The sequence below is a fragment of the Saccostrea cucullata genome, unplaced genomic scaffold, assembly GCF_032062105.1.
Source record: "Saccostrea cucullata isolate Sc308-1 unplaced genomic scaffold, CSIRO_AGI_Scuc_v1 ctg714, whole genome shotgun sequence".
Classification (NCBI taxonomy): Eukaryota; Metazoa; Mollusca; class Bivalvia; order Ostreida; family Ostreidae; genus Saccostrea; species Saccostrea cuccullata.
Genome location: NW_026926696.1, coordinates 38,846 through 52,500, shown reverse-complemented (window position 1 = coordinate 52,500; position 13,655 = coordinate 38,846). Strand labels below are relative to the sequence as shown.

The window sequence follows — 13,655 nt, the reverse complement described above, 5'->3', positions numbered from 1 at the left end:
TGCGTTCTCTGATTGGCCTCATGCAAGTCTTCATGAACCAATCAAAATCATTGTTTTATTTTAACTTAAGCTAAATTGTAAACAAATCAGTTTTACTCCCAATGATAACGTCTTTGTCATTAAATAGCCCAGTTAAAGATTTGTCTTGGCTCTTGAATTGAATTATATTGAATTCATTACCAACTTCCAATACTCTCTGTTGAATTCGTTTACTCTGATTGACTAAGAGCAGAGGTCAGTAAAGTTCAATATTTGTCATCTCACTAGATGGCCTGATGGAAACCCCATCAAACTTGGTCTATTCAGTCAAGGGTTTATGTGCAGTGGAGCGGATCAGAAACTCTTGACTTGGGAAGACGAAATTTAAGCAAACTCTTTGTTGAGGCATGTCATTTGGTAAATTTTTTGTATAAATCTGAGGTCAACTTGCTGTTTATCTGTGTGTCTGTCTGTAACAGATTTTGTGTATGATTTACATCATAGTGTATATTATCAGAGCAGGGTATTACTAATGAACATTGGCTTACAAACTTTTCTGTTATGCCCCGCTATGAATATGGCCGGGGCATATAGTGTTTGTTATTTCCATCCTTCCGTCCATCTGTCTAGCTGTCCTTCCGTCCTTCTGTCACACTTTGAGTTTATCTCAGTTCAAAGCTCAGTTTCAAAAAAATTTATCCAAAATATTTTCATCTAACTTCATAGGCTGATAGATATTGATGAGACTGCATCAACATTTTTTGACTTTGACCTTTCCTATGACAATGACCTCACTTTTCTTAAATTACCGGTAGTTCTGAAATGAGTGTTTAGGTCAGTTTAAAAGATATTCAATATAATCTTGTCAAATTTCATATGCTAATACATACTATATTGATGAGAGCTATTCAACGGCATCACACCATTTTTAGCTCACCTGAGCCGAAGGCTCAAGTGAGCTTTTCTGATCACATTTTGTCCGGCGTCCGTCTGTCTGTCTGTAAACTTTTCACATTTTCGACTTCTTCTCAAGAACCGCTGGGCCAATTTCAACCAAACTTGCCACAAAGTATCCTTGGGTGAAGGGAATTCAAGTTTGTTCAAATGAAGGGCAACGCCCTCATTCAAGGGGAGATAATTGGGAATTAATGAAAATTTGGTGGCATATTTTAAAAATCTTCTTCTCAAGAACCAATGTGCCAGGAAAGATGAAACTTATGGGGAAACATCCTCAGGTAGTGAAGATTCAAGTTTGTTCAAATCATGACCCCGAGGATAGGGAGGGGCCAAAATGGCTGCCCAAAGTTTTACATAGAAATATATAGGAAAATTCTTTTAAAATCTTCTTCTCAAGAATGACAAAGCCATAATTCATCCTATTCATATGGAAGCATGCTCAGGTAGTGTAGATTGAAGTTTGTTCAAATCATGACCCCCGAGGGTAGGGGGGGGCCAAAATGGCTGCCCAAAGTTTTACATAGAAATATATAGGAAAATTCTTTAAAAATCTTCTTCTCAAGAATGACAAAGCCATAATTCATCCTATTCATATGGAAGCATGCTCAGGTAGTGTAGATTCAAGTTTGTTCAAATCATGACCCCCCGGGGGTAGGGCGGGGCCAAAATGGCCGACCAAAGTTTTACATAGGAATATATAGGACAATTCTTTAAAAATCTTCTTCTCAAGAATGACAAAGCCATAATTCATCATATTTATGTGGAAGCATGCTCAGCTAGTGTAGATTGAAGTTTGTTCAAATCATGACCCCCGGGGGTAGGGCGGGGCCAAAATGGCCGACCAAACTTTTACATAGAAATATATAGGAAAATTCTTTAAAAATCTTCTTCTCAAGAATGACAAAGCCATAATTCATCATATTTATGTGGAAGCATGCTCAGCTAGTGTAGATTGAAGTTTGTTCAAATCATGACCCCCGGGGGTAGGGCGGGGCCAAAATGGCCAACCAAACTTTTACATAGAAATATATAGGAAAATTCTTTAAAAATCTTCTTCTCAAGAATGACAAAGCCATAATTCATCATATTTATATGGAAGCATGCTCAGGTAGTGTAGATTGAAGTTTGTTCAAATCATGACCCCCGGGGGTAGGGTGGGGCCAAAATGGCCGACCAAACTTTTACATAGAAATATATAGGAAAATTCTTTAAATATCTTCTTCTCAAGAATGACAAAGCCATAATTCATCCTATTCATATGGAAGCATGCTCAGGTAGTGTAGATTCAAGTTTGTTCAAATGATGACCCCCGGGGGTAGGGCGGGGCCAAAATGGCCGACCAAACTTTTACATAGAAATATATAGGAAAATTCTTTAAAAATCTTCTTCTCAAGAATGACAAAGCCATAATTCATCATATTTATATGGAAGTGTGACCGCCACTCGGGGAGGGTAGGGGTCCACTTGGAATAAGTAGTGCACCCTACTGCACACCTGGCCTCAACACTGGGTCACGCAGTAACCAATAGTCATGGTTACTGTCCTTGACATGGATTTGTCAAGGAGTAAGACATAAGATAAAATGTCTTTACAGTCTTTATTAAAGGAGTAATTTGTACATTATTTACAATCCAAGACTGGGTCTGCCAGCTGCTCTAGCCCTAGCTCCTAACTCTCTTACTGCTAAACCACTACTGAGATTATCTCTTGTTCTTTGTTTGATAAAAAATCTAATCTTAGCCTTAAGGTAAATTGAGTGATTATTTGATTTACTCAAGATTCTTTGACATCTGTACAATAGATTTATATGGCCAGGTAAAGTGTTAATTACTGTGACACCTATACTGTCTTCAGGGTCACAAAAGATAATTGCACAGGGGATTAACTAAATTGACTTCAAAGACTAGATAACAATGTACTAGATGTAGTATTTACAAGCCATCTGCTTAACTTAAAGCTATAAGGAAATTTGTATCAATTAAATGCTACAATGAATAAAATAGAAAACTGTAGTTTAAATAGAAATCTAAATATTGTAATATTCAAAAATATAAAATATAAATTACGTAAGACCCCTAACTCTTTGGTTAGTGGCTATAGAAGCATGCTCAGGTAGTGTAGATTGAAGTTTGTTCAAATCATGACCCCCGGGGGTAGGGTGGGGCCAAAATGGCCAACCAAACTTTTACATAGAAATATATAGGAAAATTCTTTAAATATCTTCTAAAGAATGACAAAGCCATAATTCATCATATTTATATGGAAGCATGTTCAGGTAGTGTAGATTCAAGTTTGTTCAAATCATGACCCCCTGGGGGTAGGGTGGGACCAAAATGGCCGACCAAACTTTTACATAGAAATTTATAGGAAAATTCTTTAAACATCTTCTTCTCAAGAATGACAAAGCCATAATTCATCATATTTATATGGAGGCATGTTCAGGTAGTGTAGATTCAAGTTTGTTCAAATCATGACCCCGCGGGGGTAGGGCGGGGCCAAAATGGCCAACTAAAGTTTTTAAAGATATATATAGGAACATTCTTTAAAAATCATTTTCTAAAAAATAGCAAATCCATGATTGGTCATGGGACTACTTTTTGATTTAAACTTTACAATAAAAAGCCATTTTCTACTTCTTCCTACCCTTAGTGCTCAGGTGAGCGATGTGGCCCATGGGCCTCTTGTTGACTTTGACCTTTCCTTTGACCTAGACCTAATATTTTCTTAAATGAGTGTTTAGCTCAGTTTTAAAGATACAATCCAAGATATTTTGATAAAACTTCAGATGCTGATACATACTGAGAGCTATTCAACTGCACCACCATTTTTGTAACCTTTACTTTTACTGTGACCTTTACTTTATTTTATGTTCCCCAAACGAAGTTGGGGAACATATTGTTTTTACTCTGTTTCTTATTATTATTATTATTATTATTATTTTTCTTCTTCCTGGGAAAATCTTTTCCGCGAATGATCTTGTAAACTACACGTCCGACTTAGGTGAAACCTTTTTAGGGTCAGTAGGCATGTTATGTAGATTTGCGGAACGAAGGTCATTTTGCGCGCACGTGCTTGCAAGAGCACGCACGTGCAATGCTTGAAATGACCAAAATAATAGATACAGCCGTAACTTTTCTATTTTTTGATTATATGCTTTAATACTCATAATATAAGTATGTATTAGTAGTATAGACGCGTTGACATGGTCAAAATAGCAAGATCTCACGCGCATGCACGTGGGCTCGCTCTGATTGGCTGAAACTAAAGTCTCAATATCTTTCTTGTTTTTCGTCATAATCCTTTGAAATTTTGAACTTAGTCACACAATATGAAGATCTACAGCATGATATATAATAATTTTCATGAAAGCACGTACATGCGCGTGTGCTGGCAAGAGCGCGCACGTGCAACATGTGAAATTACCAAGATAATGGATGAAGCCGTAACTTTTCTATTTCTTGATGGAATTTTTTGAAACTCACAATGCATGAATATAGTAGTAGTATGGACAAGTTGACATGGTCAAAATTGCAAGATCTTACGCGCATGCACGTGCGCTTTGCTCTGATTGGCTGAAACTAAAATCTCAAAATCTTTCTTGTTTTACGTCATAATCCTTTGAAATTTAAACTTAGTCACATATTATGAAGATCTACCGCATGATATATAAGAATTATCATGAAAGCACATAAATCCACGTGTGCTGCAATCTGATTGGCTGAAACTTTACATGCCTATATCTTTCTTGTTTCTCAACAAAACAGGATGAAGTTTAGAATATGAATAGGTATTATGGATTCCTACATGATATTGCTATCAAAATTGAATCCAAGGACGTGCTTGCATGCACATGCGCACACGCAATGCGTAAAATGAACAGTATGTTTGAAAAACGGTAAAATTTATATTTTTATGACTTTTTATTGATTTCTGGAATATAAAGATATGCTAATGGTTTAGACAACATGTCATGATCACCTTGCATGTGCATGCACGTGCGTTTGCGAACAATGCGTTAAATGACAAGAAGTTGATATCATTGTAGCTTTTAAAAATTTTTTTATGAAATCCTGCGATACTAAGCATATTGAAAAAAGTTTTAAAGGAAATTTGCACAAAAAGGGAGTTGGGGAGTGTTTGGGGAACATCTGTAACGGTCCCCGTTACAATTAGAACTAGTTTTTCTTAAATTAGTGTTAAGCTCAGTCTTTAAGATACCATTCAAGATATTTTTATCAAACTTTGTATATTGATACATATTGATGAGAGCTATTCAACCGCATCAAAATTTGACCTTTCCTTTGTTCTTGACCTCACTCTTCCTAAATTAGTGTCAAACTTCATAGGCTGATACATACTGATGAAAGCTATTCAACTGCATCAACATTTTTGATTGACCTTTTAATTTGACCTTGACCTCACTTTTATCAAATTGTGATTAAGTCAGTTTTTATGAAACCATTCATATTTTTTAAAACTTCTTATGCTGATACAAAATGATGAGTGATTTTTAACTGCATCATCATTTCTTGAGCTTGGCCTTTCCTTTGACCTTGACCTCACTTTTCTTATATTAGTGTTTAAATTCATATCCTGATACATACTGATGTAAGCAATTCAACTTATCACTATTCAAGATATTCTAAAATTTCATACACATTCAATTCAAATTAAAATTTCTGACATACAATTCAAATTAAAATTACTGATATACATGTAGGTACCATTGGTGGGACATTCATGTCCTATAGACATATTTCTAGTTTACATGAATAATGTTGTGCATGCTTAGTTCTGTGGAAAAAAAAGCAAACTTCTGTTGAATTTTTTTAGATGCCAAAAAAGAAGAGCCTGACTGGTAGGGAAAAGCGTCAGCTTGACAAAATACGCAAAAGGGAGAAAAGGCAAAAACAGACCCTTCCCTCACCAGATGAAAAGCCACCATATTCTGCTATCCCTTGTGGATCAGCAGATGGAGTTGTTATGGCTCCACCCGGTAATTTTCCGGGGCAAGGCTCTATAGGGTTGCCGCCTTTTGAGGAAAAACCCTTGGCCAGGTTGCAGGCCTCTCTTCGCGAGAAAATGCAACCAACTGCCCTGAGTAACGCATCTTCTCAGGGAAGTCGTCTGTGTGCCCGAAACGGAGGCATGGCACCGTCCCCTGACTCCCCACCGTGGGTTTGTACCTCGACGAGGGTACCTGAGCCGGACACCGTGCACGTGTCTGGCTCAGCAGGTCAGGCGCAGCTGGATATGTCATCCTCCAAGGGGGATGAGTCCAGCAGGAGATTGATTGATGCAAACCAGAGTAAAAGAACGAGATCTAAAAAGGATACTAAAAGGAATTTACATGATGAAAATGAGAATATAGAGAATGTATATAAGAGATATAAATCAGAATGTAGAATTGGAAGACTGTGTACTGGTGAACTTGGTGTTGACTATGCTTGTGGTAGTAAAGATGAACCAGTAACATTGAACAAGGTATGTGTTCAAGGGTCTTTTCATCAAGGTGACTTCATGTTTGGTGAAAATGCAGGAACACAATGTGTTGCAAACTCTTTAGCAGCATTAGCATACCATAAAGTAAAGAATTCTAATCAGTGGCAAACTTCAGATATGAATAAAGTGTTGGCAACAGGAGATGAGCTTTATACATACTTGCAGCGTAGTTCAACCATTGTCAGTAGGTATCTTTTGGTGAATGAGTTGCCCCAATTTTTTGAGTGTTTTAATACAACATTTGAGTTCAAAGCATGCGAATCTTTATGCAGCCTAATAAATTTGTCAGATGTAGAACCAAACTATGATGAGTTTAATGCATATTCACTAACAGACGCATTGCAAATTGGTCTTGGAGAAACAAGTGGGTGTTTTGTATGCTTTAAGGGAAATACTTTTTTGGTTGGAAAAACAGAGTATGGCTTCTTTACATTTGATCCACATTCACGGTCACAATCGGGGTGTATGAGTGTAAGTGGTAGGAGTACAAGGATACTATATAAATCAGTTGATGACATTTACAATCACTTATTGTCCTTGGCAATCTCAATGGGAATTTCTGGAATTACTGAATGTGAAATAACAGGTGTTGATTGTTCAGTTAGCCAGTTTGCAACAACTGATAAACATGTAATTGAAATCGAGCCAGGAAAATGTACTCGGCAAAATAAAGACTTGAATTTAGAAGATCAAGAAAAAACAGACCTTTTGACTGCAAATGTTAAGTCATATGCTAATGGTTTTCAGTCAGTTGCCAATGATGATGTTGAACTCATTTGTAGTGAAAGTCATAGTATTAGTTTTCTGCCACTTTCTAACACTGTGAAATTACAGCTTTGTCAGATCCTGGGAATACCACAGTCAGGTACAAATAGGAATGTTGAACAGGATTGCTTTGTGCAAGAAGCAGGTGCACCTACTGAATATGTTGAAATTGAAGGAGATGGAAATTGTTTTTTCAGGGCCATTTCATTTTGTTTGATTGGAGTAGAGGATTATCACTATGCAATACGATCAGCAGTGTGTAAACATCTACTACAAAATAAAATACTGTTTGAAGCTTTTGTAAGATCTACAGAAACTTCTGTTGAAAATCACTTGAATTTAACAGGTATGTCAAACGATGGTACATGGGCAACTGAAATGGAAATTCTTGCTCTCTCGCACCTCTTGAGCACTGATATACATACATATACAGAAAATCACTGGGTTACATTCTCAGGAAAACAGGTAGAACCTATGAATGTTGAAAGCACAGGGTCATTTTATTTAGTTCATCAGGATCAGAATCATTATAATGTAGTGGTGTCAGTCACTGAGAAACAACCAGTTAGTTTCAAGAAAAATAATTCTCTGTGTGTTGGCAATAAAGACTATTGTGAAAGACATAGAAATCGAAATCGTATGAGGGAAAAGCGCATCTTGTCATCCATCAAAAAATTAAGTACAAATCATGAAAAAAAACTAAAGAATGAAAATTACAGAGAAAGGAAATTAAGAGCAGCAAAGCATAAGTACAAGAATGACCTTCAAATTAGATTAAAGGAAAGATATAAAAGTGATGGAATTTTCAAAGCAAAGGTAAAACAGAGGAGCTTGGATGCTAGTAAGAGGAAATATACAACAGATGGTATCCATAAAGAATACAGGAAGACAAGAAGTATTGAGAAATATAGGACAGATATAGTACATAGAGAGGGTGTTAAACAGAGAAGTATAAATAAGTACAAGAATGATGAAGTACACAGACAGAATGTTAAACAAAGAAGCATTGAAAAGTACAAGAATGATGAAAAACATAAACACAAGGTTAAGGCTGTTAATAAAGTGAAGTATCATTTTAGTGCTGCTGAGAAAAAGAAGAAGAAGGAAAATGTTCTGAATCAGAGACGAGCACTAAAAGTAAAGTTGGAAGATGAAGAAGAAGTTGTGAAATTGTTTAAGGAAAGTGTGAGAGATGGCCCAGACTACATATGTTGTTGTTGTCATCGTTTACTGTTTGAACATCAAGTCCAACGATGCAGACTTGATATGTATGAGAAAAGACATGAAGCTTATAAAATTGCACTGATTTGTATACAGGAAAAATGCTCCCATGATTGTACATTATCTTGTCCAGTGCATTGCCCCCAGTCATCATTGTGGATATGCTTTACTTGTCATAGGAAAATATTGAGTGGGAATATTCCAGCAGAGGCAGCTGTTAATAACATGTCATTAGAGGAAATTCCATGTGAGCTTAGCAGTTTAAACAGTTTGGAGCAGCATTTAATTGCTTTGCATATTCCCTTTATGAAAGTGATGGCTCTTCCACATGGTGATCAAAGGAATATACATGGGCCTGTTGTTTGTGTGCCATCAAATATGGAAAAGGCAACAGCTTTACCAAGAAATGGGGATGACAATTTATTGTTAAGAGTTAAGCTAAAACGAAAGCTAGTGTACAAGGGCTATTACGAATACCAATTTGTTAATCCAACTCATGTTAACATGGCTCTTGATTATTTAAGGAAAGAAAACAAATGGTATAAAGATGTTGTGATAAATACCTTGTGGGAAGGAAATAGTGACCAAAATGATTTGCTATTTAATGAGAGTAGTGAATTTGTAGATGAAGAAGATGAGAGAGATGAAAATCAAGTTGTTACTGACACATGTTTACAGCCAGTGGATGTGGCACAAGAAGTTCTTGATCATTACTTTGATGACGTTTACAATATAGCACCAGGCGAAGGGAAAAATCCAGTCCGAATGTTGCAAGAAGAAGGAAACGAAGCAAAATCATTTCCACATTTATTTCCAAGTGGCAACTTTTCTTGGAATGAAGATCGAGCTGTGAAAATAACCCTATCAAGATATTTTAACAACAGACTTATGAATGCTGACAACAGATTTGCAAAGGACACAAATTACATCTTCTTCTCTCAGTACATGTCAGAATTGAACCAAGTAATAGAGAAAACACAAATTTCAATTCGAAAGTCTTTATCAAAGCTAGATAGTGGAAATGCAGTAACATCTGAAATGCTACAGAATCCTGATGTTCTCTCAAAACTCTTAAGGAATGATGAAGCTTTAAGGTTTATGCAACCTATTCGAGGAACACCTGCATATTGGTCGGCTTCTCAGAAAGATCTGTTCGCTATGCTTCGGCAGTTAGGGATCCCAACCTGGTTTTGTTCATTTTCTGCAGCTGAATTCAGATGGAACGAAATAATTGGATCGATTTTACTTCAAGAAAATGATTCTAGATCCCCTTCTGATTTAGACTGGTCAGAGAAGAGTGAAATTTTGAGAAGCAATCCAGTTACTGTTGCAAGAATGTTTGAACATAGATTCCATATGTTTCAAAGACATGTTATAATGTCACCTTCAAAACCTATAGGAAATGTAATAGATTTTTTTGTGAGAGTAGAATTTCAACAAAGGGGCTCTCCACACATGCACTGCTTGTACTGGGTTGAGAATGCACCAAAATTTGACGAAGATGATGATAAAACTGTTTGTGATTTTATTGATAAATATATCACATGCGCTTTACCTCCTGAAAATGATGACCAAGAGCTGCGAAAAATTGTTTTAGATGTTCAACAACATAGTAAAAACCATTCAAAATCCTGTAGGAAAAAGGGAACAGACTGTAGATTCCACTTTCCAAGACCACCATCAGAAAGAACATTTATTACAAGACAGTGTGAGGAAGATGAGGAAGACTCAGAGAAATTAGATAGATTGAGTAAATCTCAAGCTAAAGAAATTTTGTTGCATGTTTGGAATGAAGTTCTTGATGATGTGAATAAAGGCAAAACTGTAGAGGAAATATTTACTCAGATGCAATTATCACAGGATACTTACGAAATGGCACACAGGGTATTATCTGCAAAAACAAGTACTATCTTGAAACGAAATCCTGATGAAATGTGGACAAATCAATACAACGCATGCCTTCTCAAGTGCTGGGATGCCAATATGGACATACAGTACATCCTTGACCCATTTAGCTGTATTGTGTACATTATTTCATACATATCTAAGTCAGAACGGGAAATGGGAATGCTTCTGAAACAAACTCAAGTAGAATCTGCAGAGGGAAATTTAAGTGCTCGTCAAACGATAAGAAAAATTGGATCAGCTTATCTTAATCATAGAGAAGTGAGTGCCCAAGAAGCAGTGTACAGAGTTTGTAATCTAAAAATGAAAGAAGGATCAAGAAAAGTGGTGTTTGTTCCCGTTGGTGAAAATCCGACTCGATTAAGTAAACCCCTTTCACAAATGAAAAGAACATGTAAGAACGAAAATGATATGGAAGATGATGACGACAGTATTTGGATGACAAATATAGTGGAGAGATATGAAAATCGTCCTTATCTACATTCTTTTCCTGAAATGTGCCTTGCAGAATTTTGCTCAGAGTATCGGGTTTTGGCAAAATCTCAAATTCCCAAGGGAGTAACAGAAGGGGTTTATGAATTGAAAAATGGAAATGGTTACATTCAGAGAAGAACAAGAGCTAAGCCAGCCGTGGTAAGATATCCAAGGTTCAATCCTGAAAATGCATCAGAAAAGTATTATCAGTCAATACTACAGCTTTTTCTTCCATACTGGACCCAAGATCAATTGAAACCGCCTGGATTCAAGTTTTATCAGACATTTTATGAGGAAGGGTTTGTCAGAATAGGAACTGGAAACAAATTGCAGTCTGTGAGGATTGTGGTTGAAAACAATCATTGTAATTTCTCAAAGAATGAGGATGCCCTTGAAAATGCTCAGGAAACTCTAGAAGTTTATGGTGAACCTGAAGATGCTTGGGCTAACCTTTGTCCAGAAACTGAAAGAAATCGAGATGAATGTCTAAACGAAAAGAAGAAAACAGAACAATCAGTAAACAAAGAACAAGAAATCACTCATGAAATTGAATATGATGGCTCTTCAGATTTAATTTACCATATTAGGGAAAATTCAAACTCAAGGGAAGAAATTCTGCCTTTATTGCGAAGTTTAAATGATAAACAAAAACAGGTTTTCTATATAGTTCGTGAATGGTGCTTGAGAAAAGTAGCTGAGAGGAAAGTAGCTCCATTACATATCTTTGTTACTGGAGGTGCAGGAACAGGAAAAAGTCACCTGATAAAGACTATACAGTATGAGGCCTCTCGAATTTTTGAGAAAATTGTTTCATCTCCTTCAGATTTATCTGTTCTTCTCACAGCTTTTACTGGAACTGCTGCTTTCAATATTGGGGGAAACACAATTCACCACGTATTTTCTTTAACCAAAGCTCTACCCATTCCATACGAACCTCTGAAAGAACAGAGTTTGAGTGCAATGAGGGTGAAGTTAGCTTCTCTGCAGATTTTAGTCATTGATGAAGTCTCAATGGTTTACAAACGACTTTTATATTACATTCATGAACGACTGGTACAAATCAAGAAATGCAAGGAACCTTTTGGTGGTATTTCTGTTATAGCAGTTGGAGATTTTTACCAACTACCTCCTGTGAAACAGCGGAAGTTGGAAATACTCTACAAAGAAAATGATGAATATCCCATAGACTACTGGTTAGACTTCTTCAAAATTGTTGAGTTAGAAGAAATAATGAGACAACGTGACGATGCCACATTTGCTACAGTTTTGAATTCACTGCGGATCAGAACGATAGAGGAACCACTCTCAGAAGAGGCAAAAACAATGCTAAAAGAGTGCATAAGAGATGGACCAGATGAAGTACTGCATGTGTATCCTACAAATGAAGAAGTAAATGAATATAATCTAAAGATGTTGCAAACAAGTTGTGAAGAATTGATAGAGATATCTGCGGAAGATTATCAAAAAGACAACACTACAGGAAAGCTGACTTTACGTGAAAAACCCTTCATGCGGACAAGAACAGATGGGCTCTCTGCTTCTTTGCTGTTTTCTGTGAATGCTAGAGTGATGCTGACAAGAAATATTAATGTGGAAGACGGACTTGTGAATGGTGCTATGGGACATATTTCAGCTTTTGATTTTAGACAAGCTCAGCAAAGAAATAGGGTTGAAGGTATTAGAATTTTGTTTGATAGTGAAGACATTGGAAAGCTTCAAGGGAAAAGGACGCCACATGGTAATGAAGTATTGATTCAGAGAATACAAGAAGACATCAAGGAGAAAAATACAAAGAATGTTGTACGACATCAGTTTCCCTTGAAACTCGCATGGGCATGTACAGCACATAAAGTTCAAGGCATGACAACAAAGAGTGTTGTAGTAAATTTAGATCGTACTTTCGCTCCAGGACAGGCATATGTTGCTGTTAGCCGTGTCACTTCACAAAATGGTTTATTCATAGAAACAAAGGATGAAAATGCATTACTAAGAAAAATTTATGCTAATCCAGACATAAAGTCAGCACTGTGTAAGATGGAGAAATTAATCCAAGAGCAAGATTATCCAAACTGCTATGATGACCAAACCTTCAAAACAATTGTTTTGCTTAACGTGCAGAGCTTACGAGCGCATTTTCTTGACCTCAAAAGTGATACAAGATTCCTCAAAGCAGACCTTATATGTGTCACTGAAACATGGCTGACAGACAATGATAGAATACAAAATTTTGAAATTGATGACTTTCAATTCAACCATATTACAAGGAAGCAGTCATATGATGAAAGTGTAGACATTTTTGCTAAACTTCAAGTGTCCAAAGGAGGAGGGGTAGGTGTTTATAGGAAGAGAAATGAAAAAGCTTTAGTTCATGTTTTATCACAGAAAAATATCGAGGGAATGGCTGTAGAACTTTGCGAGCAGGACACTGTTATCATTATAGTATATCGACCAAGTTCCCTCAATGTCAGTTGGTTCCTTGACTCCCTTCAGAGAGTTTTAGATTTTTATAAAGTATTGTTTTCTCAATGCCTTATACTTGGTGATTTCAACGAAGATGCACAATCCAAAGGACCGATTCAAAGAATGTTAGAAACCAGTGGATTTAAGCAGAAAGTGAATTTTGCAACAACAGATGGAAATTCAATGTTAGATCATGTTTATATAACAGAACAGATGGAAGTAAGAGTAGAGGCCATCCCAGTATATTACAGCTATCATGATGCTGTTAAAGTTCATTTAGAAACAAGATAGAACTTGTCTAATGATTATTATATAATGAATTAACAGAGTTAATATCATAAAATATGCGTTGTTTTCATAATTACCATCTTAATTTATATTTTGTTTAAAAT

At 36.3% G+C, this 13,655-nt stretch overlaps 1 protein-coding gene across 1 annotated transcript; it reads left to right on the top strand.

The window, feature by feature from the left end:
* Nucleotides 1-5,769: 5,769 nt before the first annotated feature.
* Nucleotides 5,770-13,554, top strand: LOC134272446 (uncharacterized). Its single transcript, XM_062754676.1, has one exon. It carries the CDS (start codon nucleotides 5,770-5,772, stop codon nucleotides 13,552-13,554), a length of 7,785 nt encoding a protein of 2,594 aa, XP_062610660.1.
* Nucleotides 13,555-13,655: the final 101 nt, after the last annotated feature.

Excerpts from the sequence above, each read along its gene's own strand:
- LOC134272446 (XM_062754676.1), top strand. The coding sequence starts at position 5,770 with ATGCCAAAAAAGAAGAGCCTGACTGGTAGGGAAAAGCGTCAGCTTGAC.